We start from the raw sequence: 22379 nt of genomic DNA, 5'->3' as shown, positions 1-22379 counted from the left end.
AATAAATAGAGATTTGTTTCATTCAACACACCTTCTAAGAAACAGGTCTAGGTGGAAACATTTAATTTTATTGCAGAGCAGGTAATTCTGGATCACCCACTATCACCACCATGACATCAGCTGGCCTTATGAAAGGATATAGACTATCTTTAAAAGCTATATTTGGTGCCATGATGCAACTTCTGGTAAGCTGGCAGACAACTCCAGAACTGGCAATGACAGTGGTACAATTCTAGGACTGAGGTCCTCCAATGGAAATTCACTTATGGCTCACAACCTTGCAGATAAAGGGAGCTGCTTGCTCCACAAAGGAGAGGTGCAGGAGTTCTTGGTGAAGAAAACACGCAGCCACTGCCTTCTGAACAGCTCAGTGCCCCATATCACCACTGGTCAGTGCTAAACAGGCTTCAGTGAATAATCCACAGTGGGCACTTAACACTCAAGATCAGCAGTCAATTTATTAATTTGATCTACTGGCCACATTTGGTACATTAAGTCCCTTATGCAACCATATCTAGTGGATGCAATAGGAGGGGTATGCCACCCAATGCCTCAATTCTGTAAACTTTCTTACTTGGACAGGGCCCCAAAATCTTTTTTGTTAAATAAAAATTAGATTCACCGCAGGAGTTAAATTTCTTTAAAACAGAGAGAAGATCCAATGTAATTAGAACAAAGAAAACAACCTCTCTCATATACTACATGTTTTTGGAATATCCTTCTTCATAAATTTATCTTCCTTACAAAAATTTTACAAGGGCCAGGATTTGGTTGTTTTTAGGTTTTATGGCTGTTTCAGAGAAGTAATAAGATCACATACCTTGTATTTTGACGGTGTACCTCTGATAATTAATACAGCTGAAAATGTCATTATCTCTGAACATGTATCCACCAAAGAAACCGCAGGAACACCTAGCCAATTCAGTTACTAGGGGTGACGGTGGAAGATCTGAGCAACTCCTAGGAGAATAACTTTACAATTGTCACAGCTGAAAGAAAAGCTCCGAAAAGAGCAAAGCTTGCAACTCATACCAAGTCGCTTCTGCATATCAACACTGACTAGCAGCTGGAATCTTATCAAACTGTTGATTGTTGGTTTTGGTTTTTTGTAAGCATTTAACAATAAAAAATAAAAAAAGAAGAAAAGGTAGAGGCAATCCATATACCTCTGCTCTTCAAGTCATCTCCTCTTGAGAAACCAGCTGCAGAATTTCTGGTTGACATGAGACAATGCAAAAGCCACAGAACTCCTTTAGGTACCTGTGTGGTTTCCAGCAGCGACTGCCCAGAGCCACCTGGGAGACAAAGAACACGGACCACACGGGTTGTGGCAATGAGTACTTCACTGGACACTACTGCAGTGTGAATGCCACTATTCTCCTGTGGGCAGCCAAACAAACACCGACTCTGACCCCTGGACACTCATAAATGTGCTCAAAGATTCTCCTTCCCATAAGCATTTTCTTCACCGTATTGGCTCAGAGAAGACTACTGTGAAACCTGACTGCTTTTTTATCTTGATGAATGCTCATCTTCCTATTACTAGGTCAGAACTTCAACATTATATGATGGAAAAGGCTGCAGTTTGGGACACCTTAAGCTTTGAAGGCCACATACAAAGCAGACAAACAGTGCTGAAAAAGACAACTTATTTCTCTTTCTGCAGCTGGTGACCTTCACATGACTAATTCTCTGGAAAATGCAAAACGCTGAATAATGGAACTCCAGCAAGGCCCAAATAAAGTCCAGAAATATCTCAAGAAGCAGCAAGAAATGGTGATCTGCTGTTTACAAACATTTGTGCAAACTGAATAAAATTCTAAGACTTAAGAAGGACAGAGTTCCCTGGGTATGACTTCATGGTAAAGAGACTTTCTTGTAGTCTTTGGAGTGCAACTGTATAGAAGTATACATAGAGATGTGATTCTTATTCACTGACCTCCCTCAGAATCACAGCAAGCTTTGTGGTCCTCTTTTTCCCCTTCATCAACTTCAGATATTGTTTACCAGAATCACAATAAAATGGCTGTGTTTGAAATACTCTGAGAAATGTGAAATGAGCTGACACCAAACAAAAGAAAGAAGGAGATCACTCTAGTGGTGAAAGAACGATTCATCTTACAAGATCTTGTCCTGTCTTCTCTCCGCCTCTTGCGACTTTACACTTCTTCACATGTTGGCATGCCAATTCTTGGGTGGACAGACAATTTTGGGTGATTTTTTCACAGCCAGAAATACCCTGCCAGACTCTCTCATTTCATTGCTTCTCTCACAAGCACTCTCCAGATCTGTATCCCTCTTCTTTTCTGGACTTTGCAACACTAACCCTACTTCAAAGACACAGCTCAGAGGGCCATATCTCCCTCCACATGCTGTCCATGCTAGGCCCTCCATCTCTACTTTTGCCTCTCCACCAGTGTGTCTGCAATGCTTTCTTCTGGGCAAGCTTTGTTATCCCTCCTTCATTTCTGTGAATATCAGTGATCCCTTCCCTCCCCCCCTACCCTACACCTGTTCCTCTTTCCTCAAGACTTCCCATGTACACCAACCCACTTGCCCCAGCCTCTCACTACCACAAATCTCTTCACTCAGAAGCTTCCCAGCATGGGGCTCAGCAATGCTGCTGAGCACACAGCAGCTTCAGTCTCACCACCAGCCATCACCTACCTCCACTGAGCCTCATTTTTCTAGATAGTGGCAGTGCATACACTTAACCTCTAAACTCTGCTATTCTAGTTCTTATGAACTAGAGCAGCAGAAATGGAAGGAGTAGTAGCAGCATAAAGTGCAAATTCAATAATAAAAAACTGCTAAAAATGCAGTCATCAGCCAGAAAAGAGGGAAGAATAAAGACCATAGTCTTAACTATGAGCTGCTGTTATGAAACCACCTGTGATGGATGGGGTTCTTGAGCAAAAGGTATCCCTGGAAGTGAAAAACATACTACAAATTATGAAATTTCAGTAAGCTGGAGATGTGCAACTTTGTCATCTGAGAAATTGAGTTAAAAGAACAACAGAACACTTTTAACCAGTTGAAGAAAGAAAAACACATTTTCAGCTACTTCAGCAGGCAAACAAAATGAAATCTTGCATTTTCCAGAGGTGCTCACTGAGTGAAAACCACAATGGCAAGAAAATGTAGTTTGTTCACCCTCATTTCCCTTTGAACCACCAGGGACGTAACTGTTCAAGATACATATGGGAGGAAACAATCCATCCTTTAGAGGAACAAGGTTTCTACAGCTGACAGAAAACAGACAACAGCCCTATCACATGGAACATGCGCTGTCCCATGTATTACCTGCGGCAAAACCAGTGAGATGAGCACACACCAGTGAATTCATGCATCACTGTTCTTTTGCATAGGAGTACAGTTGTATTTTTATATCATGTAGCAGGGCTGTAGCACAGCGTAAGAAAAGCTGGTGCCAGCAGAGGGAGGCAGTTGCTCTCCAGGACATGCATCTTCACATTCCCCAATGCACAGTAGGAAGCCAACAAGTTTGTTTTTGTGGAAGTGAACTCACCCCTCAGCCATTGTGTGAATGTGGCTTTAAATCAAGCTGTAATTAGATTTTGCTGTATTTAACAAAACCCCTCTTGTGCTCCTCTTTTCCAGCTCTAGACAGGAAAGAAATGTATTTGTGAAAGAAAAAAGGAAAAAAGTTTATGCCTCTTCCCAGAGCATGTCCTGGCATGCATGCAAAAGAAAGTACAAAACATAAAACAATAAGCTTACAGGACACTCAATCTTCACGTTACGTAGGAACACAAGGATCTCTCAGCTGGTCCAGTGTTAAATGTCAGCTCATTATTACCAATATTCTGCTTCACCACATTAACCTTGTCAAATGATACTTACAGTCCAACCCTTGGAGTTTAGCTTCTCTTCATAAATTTAATTTACTTGGCAGAAACAGAAGTGGAAAACCTCTGCTAAAGACTCAGGCAAATTAAGACTGCCACGTAGGCCTTCTAGGACGGATTTTTTTTCCCCTCTGAACTCTTATAGCATTCCCATTTTTAACCAAACAGCTTTATCCCCCACTAGCAGTGTTTGTATACTCTGGTAAATCCAAAATAAAACTGTATGTGGGTTTTTTGTTTTTTTTTTTTTTTTTTTTTTCAAATCTACTTTACTATAATACAGGTTGCACAAGGTGGTTTTATGTTGTGTAAGTTCTTTACAGAATAAACTGCATAATTCCTCTGCACTTTACACTGCCATATGCAGAACTGCATAGCAAATGAAGTTGAGTACACTCAGAATAACAAACAGCTTCAACTGTATTTTGATTACAGGCTTACAAAGAACTTTATGGTGGTGGCAACAGCAGTAGGTACAATGGTAAACTGGTGCAAGGAAGTCAAGAGGACATGCCCAAGGGCACACAGCAAGTCAGCTGCTGTTTTAAGAACAAAAAGTTTCTGCTCTTAATCTAGATCTTTCCAGTGAGTCAAAACCTACTGATAACTATCCAGTCTTATAAAAGTTTCAGGTCCTTTAAAAGAAAGGAGAAGAGACAACTGCTAATTACCCACACACAGACATCCAACCATTGCCTAAGATTAAATGACTTACAAACTAACTAATTTTTAGAAGAGCCTGAAAAGTGTGCCTTCTTTAAACCAACCTACTTCAAGAACATATACTCTGACAGCCTAATTCTCTACAAGTCATCTGTTATGCTGCAAGTTTTAAGAAACCTAAGGCTGATTTAGACAACTCAAAAGATAACTTCATTCTGAAGTAATTTTGCAGTTTATTCTCTAAATGCAAAAGATCAAGACAGGAACAAATATTGCAAGTAGAATATCCTCCTATACCTGTAGGAGAATTCTTAAATTTGATTGTTGTTGGTTGGGTTTTTTTTTAATAGCCAATACTATCTCTTCCTGAAGCAGGATAATGAAGTTTGGTTCAGCACCAATCCAAAATGACAATACAAAAATTCTTATTATGTGCAAAGAGTTTCTGGTTTTGAAACTTATAAATCATCTCAGCAAAAGCTCACAGGTATTCAGTAATCTAACCCTTACTCTATCTCTACTAATACATAAATTAAACAATTTAAACATCCTGTATAAAAGAAACCTACATTTGGCACAATCAAAGAGACCATAGGTGAATTTATTTTCTCTCACCTTCTCTGACTTGTAGAAAACAAGAGCTGGTTTATTTTTTTGTAAATCTGAAAGTTGGCACAGTATAATGCCATCTACAACTGTGTGAAACATTTTAAATATTAATGTCTAGCCAAGCCAGCCATTCAGAAAAAAAAGGGAGAGAAATCCCATAAAGCAGGTAGTGAATGGTATGGTGCCCTAACTGGGAAAGGCAAGTTTCTATACTACCTCTGAAAGTAGAAGCATACAATAGGATTAGCCTTATCTTATTTAAGTTTCTTAACAGCAAGACTGCAGCCTCCTGACAATACTGTTTCCAGCAGGCCTCAAATTCCAAGTAAGAGCAATTCTTAAAATAAACTAGCTATGTCTGGCAGAGCTGGAACCATGAGGACAACATCAACACTCAAACCAGTTTATTCAGGTTTGACTCAAGAGGAAAAACTACATTTCAGGCTAGACAAAAATAAGACCCAACATACGTAAAGAAGCTTCCAGACTACCATTTTTAGGTCATGCCCTGTACTTTTTCCTGCTTTTCAATTCATATGTAGGAAGGTCAGATCATAAAGTGGATTTCACTGTGGCATTTCAAATCAGATTATTCTCTACATAATAATTAGTGCCATTCTTCTCATCACTTGCATACTGTTTTGCTAGTCTGAGAATGTTATTTGTGTTTATTTCTGAGAAGCCTTTTTTAATCCCTTCAAAGTACCAGCATCCTAAGCGCAGCTATCTCATGCTCCATGAACTTTAGTGCAAATGCTGTAAGTGTTTCTTTTCTTCTTAACAACTTCATTACAGTGTTTACACAGGAATACAGTGCTTGTACTGTAACCATGCAAAGCAAATATTCTGTAGTAAATGTAAGCTTTATTCAAAGTGTAGCTTTAGAAGTCTTTATGGTACACTCCAGCCTCGACTGCCAGTGCTAGTGCAGGGAAAATGGCAAAAGGAAAACTGTAATGACAGACCTTTCATGCTCACAACAACTTTGGAACAGTCAAACAGAAAACCTATGGGCCAAATGTATTTCCAAAATTTGTCTGCGCCTCTCTGCTAACTCGTGACATCCCAAGCTGTCCCTGCAAAAAAGACCTCAATTTCTCTATGCTGTCTTCTCAAGCTGTTTATTCACCATGAGATTGTGAAGTATATGAGAGAAAAATGGCTGGAGGATAAAAAGTCTGGATCACAGTTGCATGAGAAATGGAAGTAGAAGTTTTCTTCTTAAAAAGAGATGAAATGTCCTTTTGGCAAACTAGCAATAAAGTTGTGATTTTCCTTCTGGTAGAACTAAGCATGACTGGGACACAGACCACCAGAGACAGACTTCCCAAAGAAATACAGCATTCAGGGAGAAAAGTAGTGCCAAGGATCCCAAAGGGCCATTATAGACAAGACCTTCTGCCAGAAGTAAAGCTCTTAAGCAAGACTGAAGAGCCATTAAGGAAAAAAAAATAAGGAGAGAAACATCAACAGCTTCTTATATTGGAGAGTTTAAATAAAGTCAGAGCTATTAGTGGAGACAGTGAGGAATCAGAAAGGAAACAAAGGCAAAAGAGTTGGTGTACTATGAAAATCTGCACTGTTGGCTTCACTTATGAAAAAACCCCACAGTTGTCCTCTAAAAACTTTTTTTGGACTCACACAAAGAACTCTTGCATTTTACCTCTTCTAGCAAGAGAGAAATCAAATAACATTTAATATTCAGGGCTTATTCTGTGCAAAGTGGAAAATGATTATGCTAGCCCTTAATGCTCACACTGAATGAGGGACTGCTTTTTGATGTTGCACTTTCTTTTGTTTGTTTTTAAGTGGGGGGGGGGAAAAGACTCCACTGAAAGGCACACATGGCCATGTATGTAGATCTGCTTTTGCTGATACCACAGACGTAAGTACTGTAATTCAGGAAATGTAGAAAATCACTGAATGATTTTGTGAAAAAAGATCATAAGCCCACTGAACCTGCTATTTTGAAATCCAATCAAGTATTAATAGCAATAAAGCAAAGAATAAAATCCAACACCACAATCTTAGAGATACAGTGATGCCTGAATAAATCAAAATCACCAGTTTTACTTTGTGGTACAGAAGTTTACATTTGAATGCAGCTGGACTGCAGTCAGCTAGCCAGCTCCCACAACAGCCTCTCCAAGCTGTATTGATTTCTAGGGAAGAAAAGGCACTGTAAATCTGCCTGAGCAGCATTGCGTCATACTTTTGGTTGGCTTGAAAAAAGCAAATTAAATGTTTTCCATTAGCATGGTAAAGAAGCTATACAATTTTGTTTTTATTTCAAATAGAGTTTCAAGTTACAGAACACTTTAGCTAACTCTGTGGCAAGGACTACATGCTCCGTGTTTCTGAAGCCAGCAATTCATGCTTATGTGAAACCAGATGTGAGCACTGCACAGTTCCCAGGGCTGGGAAGGGTTTTTAAAACGTGTTGCTGTCGATTAAAAAGTACTCTGCTTTTCACTTAGATCACAGAATATACTGAAGCAGAAAAAACACGATTTTGCAGAGAAGGGGAAAGATGGGAAGAGCAAAGGGTCAGAAGCAGAAGAAAACTTTAAGGCTATAAAAACCACACACACAGAACAGCATAGGAGCAATGCTGTAGTACAACAAAGAGCAGCACAGTTCTAAAAAGCAATAACCATAACATGATTTGAGGTAACAAGAACTCCTTGATCAATTATTCATATAATTTACAACACAGCTGCATCAATGAGGAAAAGGAAAAAAAAAAAAGAATCTAGGGCAAATATAAAATCTTCACAGCTATGAAGTGTCCTTGATTTTCACCAGAACATTTGGCTGTCTCATATCATGTGTTTCTAGTTAGCAACAAACCCCTCCAACAAAGGGAAATAAGACAGAGAGGCACAGAACAAACTGCCTCGTTGGAAGCAGTGAGAGTGTTCAAGGCTGCATTTCACTCATGGATGCTGTGCAGCACCAAAACCCACCACTACAATAACATTGCTGTGTTTGAAACCTAACCACCATCCCACCTAGATACATCTATGCATCCCGTGGGATTATGAGGATACCTTCTGTGAAGTCTTTACTCTCTTGATGCATAAAAAACTGCACTTCAGAAAGAAATAAATTTTTAAGTAACTCCCAGAAGAGATGCTGTGTCTTTGTAACTTATGGTTACCTCAACTTGTATTGCTTTGTGTACTCTTAAGGCAAATGTAACAAAGGGAGTCATTACAGAGATAAGTATTTCTGGATGGGTCTTTTGTCCTTAGTTTGAAATAACTTTGTAATCATCAGCAGCAGCTTTTCTGCTCTGTCAGGGTTTGAATAGATTTCAAGTTGTCCAAGATGACTTTGCTAGTGGACTGGAGAAACATGCATGCAGCCGAAATCCAAGAAATGTGAAGCAAAGAGAGAGGGCATGGTGCAGCAAAGGGATGAGGGGGCCTAACTGTGCTTACTGCACTCACCCCAGGCATGTACAGCAGATTGTCAGGGAAGGTTGTGAGTTGAAGCACTGACTCTGCTAATGGGAGAACTTAACACCAATTTTGATTTTACTCCATGGTTGGAAGGAAAATGAACTTAGGTCTAGTTCAGAGCTCCAATTTCAGTCTAAATTAAGATCAATAAAGGATTAACTAGAAAAATCTGCAATTCTTCTCAGATGAATCAAGAAATATTCATTTGAGAAGCTTTCCAACAATGAAGTTAGCACCTTGTAACAGGTAGCTTTTTAAAATGGAGAAGTTGACAGAACTTTAGAAGCACCTACATTCAATCCTAAATAAATCTGTAGGAAACATTTCCACTGCTACTCACTTTTTTCAGCCAACTCTCTACACTTAATTCAGTTAATCTTGTTGGTTTGAAGGAAAGATCCTGAATATATTATCACTACATTCAAAACTCTGGCAAACAAAACCATAGCAATAGTCAAATCTCCCTAAATGTGTGCAACTGTAACATTGATGAGTTCGACAAAGTTTTTGGGGTCACATGTCCTTTTCTTCTATCAGTATTTATCCTGTATAAGCAAGAATGGGTTGTGGATGCTAAGAAATTATCACAGTGCTGATAAACGGAAAATCATCATATACCAACCTCATTCTTCTCCCATTGCTGAAGATACCAGAGAGTGTTTCCGTATTTCTGTGGCCACTCAAAGTGAGCTCTGAATGTGGAACTTGAAGTGGGATATGTTTCTAAAAACAGAGCATGCTGTCGAGCTCAGAAACAGCCTGTTCCCTTGCCAACAAAGAACTGTAGATGTATCTTCCTACTAATAATCTAAGGAATTACTTCTGGCTCTAACCTACAATGCATATTGTGTTGTTTTCCTCTCCCCTCCCCCAGAATTTGCTATTACAACATTTGTATCAGGTAGCAAGAAGCTATACACAGAAAAGAAGGAGAAAGCTGAGAGATGCTCTTGAGTGTTTATTTCACAAGAAGAAAAAGACTTATTTTGAGAATTGTATCAGACAATTAAATTTGCTTGAAAAATTAATCACTTTACCTTCGTGTAAGACTTCTGAACTCCTGCTAAGGCTGTCTGGCCCGTTAGGAGGTCTTCAGCTTTAGCAGAGGTCTCCAGATGAAGGCAAATCTCTTCACCCCGGAACTCCCAGAGGCTCCCTGCAGCAATGCCTGGAGACACAGCAACAGGGAAGGCATTTAGCTTCATCATCAAAGCCACAGTTTTAGAATGGATAAGAGAACAGTGTCCTTAAAGGCTGCATCTTGGTTTAAATAATGTAAATTTCCAATATTAGAATCCTACATCTTATTTTGGAGACTTAAAAGGCTGCAAAGAGGTGTTTAACAATACTGGACAAGCATTCAGTCAGCTATAGATGTCTCTAGCCTTTATATTGCCAGTCACAACAGCATAATCTCCAAGCTCTGAAATTTAACAGGTGACCTACAGGTATCAATTCTGAATTTCTTTTATTTTCCCCATACTGAAACTGCTCAGAGACATGCATTGGAAATACTTCAGGGCAAAGAGTACAAGTGTGGCCAATCATCTTAAGGGACTCATATCATCATCTCCTTAAGGGACTCATATAGTCCTGTGCGTGCCCCTGCAGGCAAGAAACACCACCCAGCCTCCCTGCAGATGACCTCCACCCAGGTGACAAAGCAGTCCTTGTTAAAAGTCCACTCCAAAACACTGTCTTATGCTCAGAAAAAATAAAAATCCTTAAATTCCACCATCAGAAGGGAAGGAAAACGACACTGCCTTCCTGAAATGAATGCATTTCACCACTGCTTTTTACATGCAAAACAACCATACAGAATTTGGTAGTTTACAAGCTGTGACCTAAATCCCTGTTTATATTCTTTTCCTCAAAATGCCACCTGATGTAAGACCAGCTCTAATCACACAGAAAAGTACTTGGGTACATGAGATTTCTGTGGTCTGGTTTTATTTGACAGTATGTGGTCCAGCACCCTTAATGGCACAAGCAGATGGCACAGCAGCTTTCTTTAAGCCAACAATTCTGAGTGGTTTCAAATTACTTTAATTTTCTAATCAGCTATTCACTCTAGAAACAGGACTACAGTCAGGTAATAGACCATGAGATGAAACACAGGGCTCCTTTAAAAAAAAATCTCAAAAATACATGCAGAAACAGCTTAAGCACAAGTTCAAGGAAACCATTTTTGGCCTCATACTGTTAACAAGCCGAACAGGCAGCAATATTAGTCACACACCAATTACTTCAGACTTCTTCACTCACAGTCTTTGGGTCTTGACATCAAATCTGACTGAGTTTGGGTCTTGACAACAGTACACTGAAGATAAGAGTTTGTTTGTGTTGGTGGGTGGATGAAGCCTCATCTTGGGAGACTGCCTTTGAAACAGTTGTACAACAGAAACAAGTAACAACGGGGGGATTTCAGACAGATTGGTATCTGCACGCAAATACTTAAAATTAGGAAAAAATAAGAGAAAGATGAAGGCATAAGCATATTCAGAGTGACATAGCATTACAGCTACTCAGCTAGTATGAGCCTGCTGTAGTAGTGTTATTCTGGTATTTGGTAAAAGAAAAAAAATTTTAAAACCTGGCAATAAAAAAAAGAGAAGTCTTTCAACCTTGCCTTGTTTAGTACAACAAAATGCAACAACAGACAATCATCCAGAAACACACTCTTGTACTATTACAACTTATTCTGATATCCAAATTACTGTATTTTAAGCAGCAATTCTGAATTACGGTCATTTCAGTCTAAAAACCAAAGCAACTGTGTAAGCAAAAAGATCCCTGTAAGTTCATATTTGACAAGTCAAGGGGAAAAAAGTGTACATGGTCATTAGCTGCAGCTAATAAATCTGTTCCAGCCATGTTGCTTGGCCAACAGCCTGAGCAAGTTCAAATACACACACTTTTATTTCCAAGTTGAGTGACAAATTTTAACAGTTATCAACTGGTCAGGATAGAAGACATCCCCAAAATCCCCAGAAGACTGCTAGATGTACTGCTTAAAATCAAAAACTTGTGACAAAATACTGTAGGGAAAAAAGGTTGAGACTTTTTGTGCAGGTAAATATTCAGCTTCACAAATTCCCTCCCTTCTGCCTGTTGAAATTACAGCCCCTTTCTTTCTGCTTCTCCACTAAATTGCTGGTTTAGAGTCTGCAAAAAATATGGTGTTAGTAATGTTACCAGTCTCATATGGGAAATAAATATATTAATATATATATTCAACTGAGTTGAATATATTCATGTCTAAAGATGAAAGTACTGTATAGAGTGTGTGTGTGTATGCATCTGTACAAACATATTCATATTAAACAGCTGAACAGTTATCAGTCAGCTTCTCTAAAGTGCTCAGAACTGCACTTTATAAATATTTTTATGAACCTGTTTTGTATTTATAGACTACATCCTGAGTTTCAGCCTTTATCCAACAAGCTGGAGCCTTTTATGACACATGTAGTTTCCTGCTTTGCTGTCCAGTATCAACAAGTTTCTGGGCTTTTTTTTCTGAAAGGACTTTTCATCCTCAATTGCTATGTTCTTCCTCTCTTGCTAAGTATAAAATCAAGGTTTTAATACTTACAAAAATACACATCTCATGGAAGAGAAGCCAAATGTAATTTAGAAGGATTTGTGAATGAATGAATGAATGAATGAATGGCCTTCTTATTCTAATAATTCCAAAGTCATCAATCTAAACCTTCAAACCTGACTCAAGTCTACCATGAGGTTTCCATAATCCAAACTAAAGACTTTAAAAATGTAGGATTTCCTTACAAAGAAATAAGCTGATATGGAAGCTCAGCAGCATATGATTAAGCATTTGATAACTCGCTGCTTTGATAAGGTGTTACCTTAACCTCTGTCACGGAGAAGTGTAAGTCAGGAAACTGAAACTAGGCAGCTGGAGGAATCTAGCTACTCAAATGAGTAAGATATACTTTCTGTGTCAGAAAAAAAAGATATGAATGCTCTCTGAAGCCAAACCTCTGTGAGAGAATAAAGTTATTTAACAAAGCAGAAGAGGTGGAGAAGACCTCAGCTTTATACATAACTAGTAACAAGGGAATATCTAGCAATGTGTATTGTGAAAAATTATTCAACCTTTGTAATGCAGACCCTACATTTTCACAGGCAGCAGGTACAGACTCACTACTCTCACATATTTATTATTTTCAGGTAAAAATCTCACATCATGCCTAAATTAAAAGATACAGTCAATTTAGAGAACACAATTTTCAGAAACATTAGTGGAGTTTTGTTAGAAAGGGTCTATATCCTCTAACTCTGGCAGTTTCTGATCCTACAGACAGACTTATTTTATTTACATCAACAATAAAACTAAGTTGTAATCTGTTCTCATATTTAGCATTAAGCCCCTGAAAAGATGGAGCAATCAAATTAAAGATATACAGAAAAATCTCAAGTCAGGCAATTCCCACAATTAATATTAACACATTCATACTTCACACACCACTACTTTAATTATTACTCTATATTACTCTTTTGTTGGCTCGTAAAAAGTATTTCCAGTACTGAAGGTTTTACTTCTGAGATGGAAAAACATTCATGTTTTCTGACGTGATACCCAGTTGTTAGAAGTATTCATCCCAATTCAGATCAACACTAATAAATTTCATTGCAAAGTAGACACCTATAAGATACTAAGAGGAGTCTTACTCCCTGTAAAGTTTGATGAAAATACTGCTAATTTCTCCAAGCAAGAGTTACATCCACTGGACAACAGGAAGGTAACAACAACTTTAAAAGTTTCAAGGTTTCACTACTGCCATTCTTGAAGCTGTGCTTATCTCACTAAGAGACTCTGGCTCAGCACAGCTATCTAGTCACTGCCAGGGAAAGTTACAGTACATTTGCAGAAGTACAAAAGTGCACTAATCTCCTAAACATTAATTATTCTGAAACAAAGCTTCAATTAGAAGCAGATCCCCAAGTCCAACACACTAATACTTTTGTTTGCTGATATGTACATATGCATGTCTGAGAAACAGATCTACAAGAAGAGACAAAAAGCAGATCTTCATTTTACCTTTATTAGTTTTCTGCCCACATTCTCAGCTACTCTCTTTTCTACTCTCCAATGCCAAGGGTTAATTTACAGTTTGCATGAGTTATTAAAATATAACAGGAATAAAAAAAAAAAAAAAAAAGGAACACAGAAAAACAGGTTTTCTGGCCAGCCCATTACCTGGTTCTACAGGATAGGATTTGTTTCTCTAAAGTTAAAAAATAAATGAAAATATAGAGTGAAAGTATAGACATCATGACAGAGTAATTAGAGTGCTTAAGCATCCATCAGTGGGCAGCCTAGCAGAACAGGGCTCCAAAGATGAGCAAAAAGGGATGGTGTGTTTTCTGAGGAAGGAATTGTTGTAGAGGGGAATGAAGGGCAGGGAAATTACAGTACTTGAACAAAGCAGCAGCATCGATGGACCTGATGGGTTTCCATGCTGTCACTTTCTTTGTGCAGCTGAGGAGCAATCAGAATTAGGTCTACTAAACAGGTGGCTATCAAGATAAACACAATTCTTCTAGAAATTTCATTCCTTCAAGAAACTCCTCAGAAAAGCAGCAGATGATGGAAAGCACTCCCCAGCTGAAAGCACAGTTCAAGGGGTACCAACTAAAAACTGCAACTGGGAATTTATGAGCTGTGTTTATATGCTAATGTACCACTTCCTACCCTCTTCAGTCTTTGTGAATATACACCTCTTGCCAAGGGACTTGAAAGAAGAAAGCCTGTAAACTTGTGACTGTTCCTGGGTTTGGTGACAACAGCCAACTAAGAGTTCAAAGAAAGGCTGCAAAACGAGGAAAATGAGGCACATAATGAAAAACGAGGAAAGGAAAACGAGGCACATGATGAAAAGCAAGTATAATGATTCCAGGGTGGGTTGGTGTGAGAAGCAGAAAAGGCCTTGACACTGTGCAAGCTCTGCTCAGGAATAAGAAAAACATCTCTGTATTATCAACACTGATGTCAGCACAAATCCAAAACATGTCTCCAGACCAGCTACTATGAAGAAAATATACTCTATCCCAGCCAAAACCAGCATAAAGTGACACCAGAAGATAGGCTTAAGAAGGAGCCGGGTACCATGATTAATTTTAAGTAAATATGACCAGGAAATTTATTCAAAACAACTGCGTTTCTTAAGTTTTCACTGTCAAAGGGAATAGGAAAATGCCACAGTGCCTTTTTATTGTAAATATTACAGAGGGAACATAAAATAGGGAATAGAAATTGAAATTAAAATAAGAGACCTTTTGTGAGAGTTTTTGGTTTTCTCTATCACTTAAAAAAAAGTCACTGAAGCTCGTGAAAAAGTCACTGAAGCTCCTACTTTAACGATATCATTAAAAGGATATCATTAAAGAAGTTAATTTTGAAATTTTCAAAAAATAATGTACTCTCTGAGACCTTATTGATAATCCAGGGAAGATGTCAGTATACTCTGTCTCGAAGTTATTTCCCAAATATAATGGCTTCTGAATGACAGCCTGGGTATAACCCCAGAAGTAAGACAAATGCTGAACTGTCCTGCTTTTCAGTTTGCCATTTAGCTTTATTCATTTTTCATAGTCCCCATGAAAGCATAACCAGTTTGTTGTTCATAAGATGCAAGCTAAGTAATTGGTTTGACTTTGGAACAAACATTAGAAGCAACCATATGCTATCACCATCTTTGCCTGCTATTTGGGAAAATCTGAAGACAAGACATTGATGCAAATATACATGAGAGCAATTAATTATTTGCAGCTCAGAGGGGAAACACGTATGTTACACTGCCTGCCTGCATTCTAACAAACAACAAATTTTCTAAAAGTCAGCAGCACTTAATGGGCAGAAATGGAAATCTACTGAGCATAAGAAAAGCATAGAAATATAAACAAAACTATGCATGAGACAGACTTTAGATGTAACATGGGTGACATCTCCCTCTAGCTTTTAATAGTGATGCTATTATCATCTTAAGAATGATAGTCTGAAATACACAGACGTTTTCAAAAGTCTTTTCAACATAAAAAGTTACACAAATGTTCCTTAATGACTTCAGATTTGGACTTGTGATTGTTTTTGTTGCAAATCCAGCCACTGTAGGAGAAGTAGGATTTTTATATAAATTATAAAACCAATTTGCTGTAGCCTCTAATCCTTCCATTGTCTTGGCGGATCTGCATAAAATAAGCTGTGCAAGAGACATGAGAATCCTAACACTTCCAGGTAGTGAACCCCCATATCAGATGTGTTACTTCTCTCTTAGGTGTGACCAAGCGACAGTGACCAACATTCAAAGCAATAAAAGTGACTTCCAATTCCATTAAATAATCAGATCAAGGCAGCTCTCCGATTTTCAACTCGCAGTTAGATGCTGAAGCAAAACCTGCCCAAGCAATTTTGCCAGGGAATAATGCCAGGGAACTGCAAGAGTGGTTCTCCAAAGTACCTGAATGACTAGAGGCAGTACAACACTTTCATCAGACCTATGGGAAATCAGGAAGCAAGAAAGTGCCAAATGGCTACAGGACACCAAGCCATGCACATATTTTGGAAGAGTTTTAGGTCACCTTTGTTTCCTCACTGGCCAACACAATAAAGAGTTGAATTTATAATATTAGCTTCAGAACTAGAACAAGCACAATTATTAATAATGAGATAGCTGCAAATGCAGAGGAAACCCCACCATCCCACCCCCTAGCCACCCCAAAAAAAATTCCCACCAAAAAAAAATCCTAAACAAAACACTTCAGAAGTGTTAGGTCCAAAAAGGTTAGATACTTCATAAGAAGTAAGAGACAACTAGCAGGAGGAATCAGCTGATGTAAACAGTCATTGATTTATCAATTCACTACACATTACTGAAACACAGATGGATATTACAGCTTGTAAAGATGAATCTTCCTCTAGCATGAAAAAAACTCTCCAACCCACACTTCTACATTCAAGTTTCCAAGTAAAGACTTTTCATCAGCAAGTTATTAAAACCCCAAGGCAGTAAGAATTCACTTTAATCTCTATTCTATCTCTGCTTGAGGACATCCACTTGCTTACCCTGCTTCATACTCAGATTGTCAGTTCTCTCTTCACAACTCAGTACAACCAGGAAGAATAACTTGGTTCCTGATTATTCAACTGTAACTGTTTCTCTTTGGATGTTTTACAGCTGGAGGAGGAAAAGATACAAACAGGTGACCTCAGTTTTGACTTTAAATCAATCAACAAATGAAATGTTAATAATAAGAGACATGAAACAGACACATTACCCATGATAGGAAATACTAAATCTACAGCTGAGCTTCAAAACAAAACCCTACAGTCCACTTTGCTGGGAATAAGAAGATATACAAAGCTTTGACTTGGGGTCAGGCCACAGGGTCAAACATACAAAGAGGATATAAATCAGACATTATTTCTAAAACATACTTGCCAAGGGACAAGACAGTGAGTACGGAAGTATTTATGAAAACATATCAACACTGAAAAAAAGGCAAGTACAAGGGCGAGCAGATGTCAGCCAGTCACAGATGTGCTGCCTGCTCTAGCAGTCAGACCTAATCCCTGTCCCCAGCCAAGCTGGGGGACTTGGCTCTCACATACAGGTTTTAAAGCAGGGGAGCTCCCCAGGACAGTATATAACTGGGGAGTACCCCAGGACCCACAGTACTGAACAAGCTGGGGATTCAGGGAAGCTCAAGTCAAGACACCTCAGAGAACACACATTAAAAACTTTTCCTAGAAACTACATTAAACCGTTACTGTTGTTTATCAAATATACCTAAAACTGGACTACAACAAAGTACAAGGAGTTTATTGCCTCCCTTTGTGACCTGTTCCAATACTACACTATCATCATTGATAGGAACAGTAAAAACAGTATCACACTTGCAGGGAAAAAGAGTGCTGGGTATAGGATATTGATTATTTAACTTCAATGAGGCTGTGGGAAGAGTCCTTGCATCATGCCTGGCACACTATGGAAAAGGGATGTTTTACCAAAAGCCTTCCTTTCTGGACAACAAGAAGTGGAGCCCACCTCCAGGCCATGGGCTCAGCGTGTAGGATTACTCAGCAGATGGTCATGAAAGCAGGAATTAAGTGTAATGTGCCAGCTCTGCAAAAGCCTACCTTCATCAGAGGTATTTAATAATAATATTTTTGTGCTGCACACCACTATTTTGAGAAACAGAGAAGCAAACAGCAATGTAGTTACTGATGCAACTCCAGCTTAGAGACAAGCCCTTTGAGATAATTCTATACAGAAGGAAAAAATACATAAGATGCCACAATTGATTACTTTTCTTTGTTTAAAGCTAGTCATAAAAAAATGTTTCTTGTTTATGCAAATTATTGCTAACTAGAATTTCAGCGCAATGGCAGAGCATTTCCGTACCCTGGAGAAAGCAAATCCAGGACCCTGTTCATCTCCAAGTCGCAGGAAGCTGGCAAAAAAGCAAGGGGCAAGCAGCCAAACCAACCACTACTGCTAAGAGCACCATAAATCAACAGTTTGAATCCAAAGGCTTTACGTTTCCTTTCTAAGGACTCGGCCACTTATTGCTTCTATTAGAAACATTTATCAACCTTGTATCAGGTCACTAAGGAAAAGCATGAAAGAGGCAACAGTTGCAGAGTACCTCCACGGGTTTGAGCTTGATTTGAGCCACTTGACTGTCAAATGTCAAAACAGGAGTAAAATTTAAGAGACTACAATCTCATACTGTTCTGACATAAATATAACTCAGCATAGCATAAGATAACATAGAACTCTGACACTCTTCTTATACTTTATAAATAAAAATATCAAGCAGTCACATCATGCAGGACAAAAAGCCACGGACAGCCACAGGCATAGTCTTCCTTTGACAACTCTCACTCTCATTTAACAGCACTGAGTCCAGGGAAGAAGGAAAGAGCAGAGAGTATTTAAAAATAAACCCCAACTTTACAAAATGGAAACAGAATTCACAAAGCAGATATGTACTTCAAAGCACCAGTCATAAAAGGAAAGGTGCATGGAAGCTTGTAGCTAGTGCCATCAGTCCATAAAGCTAGGATGCAGTTCTACCCTGAAGCCAAAGGGCAACTAAGACACTGTCCCATCCTGTCACTCATCCTGAAACTACCCAGCAATCCTTTTTAAATAATGAGATGGACTGCTAACACTTACACTGGTTAACCTTTGGAATCTCAAAAGAACCCACAGTTAAGAAAATTATGCTGGTCATCAGGGTAACAAAAGAAAATATCCAAAAAAAAGCAACGTTTTTCTACATCAAAACAGGTATTTTGCACTGGAGGCACCCACATATCCCTAAAGATGTGCATTTTGATGATTCCAACAGGCTAATAAAGTGTTGATGTGGCATTCTTCCTTGTGAAAGTTGACAGTATGATGATCCTGCAGAAAATGCTGTGCAAGTCATTTAAGAAGACAGGCACTCAAACAAGTACTAAATCCCAAACATCCAATTTGAACATTGTGAAGGACAGTATGAGGCATATAAGGAGATGCTTGTGCAACAACAAAATTAATCAAAATTATCAAAAGCATTATAGACAGAAGGAACAAACTTTAAATATAAGTCCAACATCTAAAGAGGTATCTATCTTAATTTTTATTGCAGTACTATAATTTCTACTCCTACATTCACATAGTGTACAAACATTGCATTTAAATAACCAGTTATTACCAGAGAATCAGAAGATTTTGCACTGGAAGAGACCTTCAAAGGCCATCCAGATCCACCCCTCTGCAATGAGTAAAGACATTTTCAACTAGATCAGATTGCTCAGACATTCAACCTGACCTTGAATGCTTCCAGAGATGTGGCATCTACCACTGCTCTATGATCATAAAAAGCAGATAAATTTTCAGAAGCACGCTTTCTCAGACCCTGCTGAGAAAGTGTTTCATATGATGCAATTCAAGCAGAATATGTTTCAGTCTGCTTGACACAAACTAGAGAATTCTTTTATAATACTTTCAAGAAAAGGTAGTATACCAAAAGTCACCATTTGATCACTAACTAAAAGGTAAAATAAAATATGTGGGATGTGAACAGAATTTGACAGGCATTCCTAAAATACATTTGACATTATTCTTTTATATGTTTTATGTTTTTAATGATCCTGATAATCTTTGCTCATTTTACATGCAAATAACCTAACTATGCAAGTTAACTTTTTAATCCAGCAAATTTCAAGTGAATTTGAACACTTTAACAGTTGTTGGGAACAAACTTTCTTTGTATTGGCAATACTTGAGCATTTACACTGCATAGCAATTTAATCAGGATGTTATAATTTGGTTCTGTGTGAATGTCAACTGACTTGCTTCAAAGTCTGCTTCACATCTACAGAAGTTATTCACAAAGAAGATGCAATTTTATTAATCACATGGGCTGAATACAATGTCTAAGGCTTCAGCACATCTCCCTTTTGGAAGTTAGGATCTGCAACTCCACATATTGAAAGACTTCCCCTGAAAGTAGTAAATGTATTTCTTGACTTGTTGCACAAATCCAGTTTTGTTGGTCCTGTACCAGCACATGAACAGTTTTCTGCCCAATCTCTCCTATATCCACAAGATCTTGGGCAGGAACAGGAGAAAGGAAAAGTCAATACAAGAATCCTTAACACAAACATTTTAACTAAAAATTATCTTTTTTCCCTCAAGTCTGCCCTCTTTCATAAAGTGCCAAACATCAAAACACTAACTAAAGTTCTAAATCCTAATATTTGAAGGAACTAAACCAGAAACAACTTCAAAATGCCAACACAAAGTACATCTAAATTAACCTATTTTTTTTTTGTCCATAGCTTGCAAACAGAATGTTTATGAGAAGACTCTTATCTTGATTTACATAACTTGCAAATTGATGGAAAATTCATTACATCCCCCTATATAAGTTATTCCATGATTAATTATCCTAATTTAACTACCCTTGCTTTCAGGTCTAGGGTGACACAAAAGATTAAGATAAAATTAAAGGCTTCATACAACTATTTTCCCCCAAGTTTGTTTAAACTTCCAATACAGTAGATTATCTGTAAGCAACAGGAATTTCTCTATTCTTTCAGTTTAACAGCACTCTTCCCAGTGTTTCCAATTTAGACATGTAATACCAGGCCAAGTCACTGGTGCTGTGCAGCTAAACACACAGTGCAGTAGCTGCTGAGGAACAGGAAAGCTAGACAAGGCCAAGTGAAAGATTTCATGTTTTAGCATCTCCCAATGAACTACAACAAAAACTGGCAAGCTTCCATATTCATTTGTTTATTTTGCTGATGGGGATATATGTTTTCAGGAAAGTAAAAAAAAAAAAAAAATCAGTCCTGTGGCCAATTCAATCAATACCTCTTTTGGGTAGAGTGTGGTCACACTTTGGTCAGAAGGCTGGGGACCTGGCATGGAGTTGGACAGCAGGCAAGGGGAAATGCCAAGGATCCTCAGCCCCAAGCTTGGCCCCACATTGATAAATTCACAAAGAACAGGCTCCTGTGAGGTTCTGCGATGGTTCAAAATTACACAGGGGAAGGATGATATTGGGGCACTGGAGCACATCCAGAGGAGGGCAACAATGCTAGTGAAGGGTCTGGAGCACAAATCTTATGAGGAGCTGCTGAGGGAGCTGGGGGTGTTTAGTCTGGAGAAAAGAATGCTCACGGGGGACCTTATTGCTGTCTACAATTACTGAGAAGAGGTTGTAGCCAGGTGGGGGTCGGTCTCTTCTACCAAGTAACCAGTGACAGCACAAGAGGAAATAGCCTCAAGCTGTGTAAAGGAAGGTTTAGATTAAATAATAGAGAAAATACTTCACCAAAAGAGCTGTCAAGCATTGGAGCATTGCCCAAGGAAGTGATGGAGTCACCATACCTCTGTGTACATGTGGTGCTCAGAGACATGGTTTAGCGGTGGACTTGGCTGACAGTGTTAGGTTAATGGTTGGACTCAATGACCTTGGAGGTCTTTTCAAAACTACATGACTATGATTCTCAGGTGAACATCTTAACACCCTGTCATAAAGGAAAATGCTCCCATCCATGTTTGAGAGCAACAGTGCTTCCCCAGAGAGGAAGCTTTCAAGCCATGGAGGATAATTTTTGAGGAATAAAGCTTTAAGTTATTAATAAGAATGAAATCTCTTGACCTAGATTTTCTTCAGCTTAAAAAAAAAAGCATATATGCACACAACGCAGCCTTTCTCTACAAACACAAACATATTACACTCATCACACAGCAGAGCACTTCAGATACTTCACAGTGAAAACAAAAAAAAGGCTTTTTGTGCTCCTCCCTCACCCAGCTTTTTCTTAAGAACGTGAATACAGATGATGTTTGATTAAAACAGAAACCTGAACCCCAAGTTGCACGTATTTACTTTTCAAAAGCATTTTACAATTTGATTTTCTTCTTGCCTGCTGTGATAATTGATGAAAACTACACAGGGATTAAAATGAGCACAGGTGCGTGTCTACACAGTTCAAAGAGATTTGATCTCGAATGAAAATAATAATAATAATATTAAAAAGCTTGAGTATTTTTAGGAGTGGATTTAACATAGCCTAACCAAATAAGCCTAGATTAAAAGTAGGATTTTACAGTCCAGATTTCATGTTACTGAAATTTAAAATGTGTATTTCATAACGTATCAGAAACTTTTGCAAGCAGTACCTGATTTACTTGCATTTACAGCCCTCCATATCATACATGTCAGAGCAGATCCAGAGAAAAAATAAAGG

At 38.4% G+C, this 22379-nt stretch overlaps 1 protein-coding gene across 1 annotated transcript in view; it reads right to left on the bottom strand.

Moving 5' to 3' along the window:
- LOC128808572 (uncharacterized) overlaps positions 1–22379 on the bottom strand; it is a 141960-nt gene that overhangs the window by 70426 nt on the left and 49155 nt on the right. Inside the window, exon 4 of the mRNA XM_053979888.1 lies at positions 9643–9773. Coding sequence (XP_053835863.1) covers positions 9643–9773 — 131 coding nt within the window. The remainder of the gene's footprint in view (positions 1–9642; positions 9774–22379) is intronic.

This window comes from Vidua macroura, chromosome 1 (assembly GCF_024509145.1).
Source record: "Vidua macroura isolate BioBank_ID:100142 chromosome 1, ASM2450914v1, whole genome shotgun sequence".
Taxonomy (NCBI): Eukaryota; Metazoa; Chordata; class Aves; order Passeriformes; family Viduidae; genus Vidua; species Vidua macroura.
The sequence above is the reverse complement of the archived record's forward strand: the minus strand, read 5'-3'. Positions and strand labels throughout refer to the sequence as shown.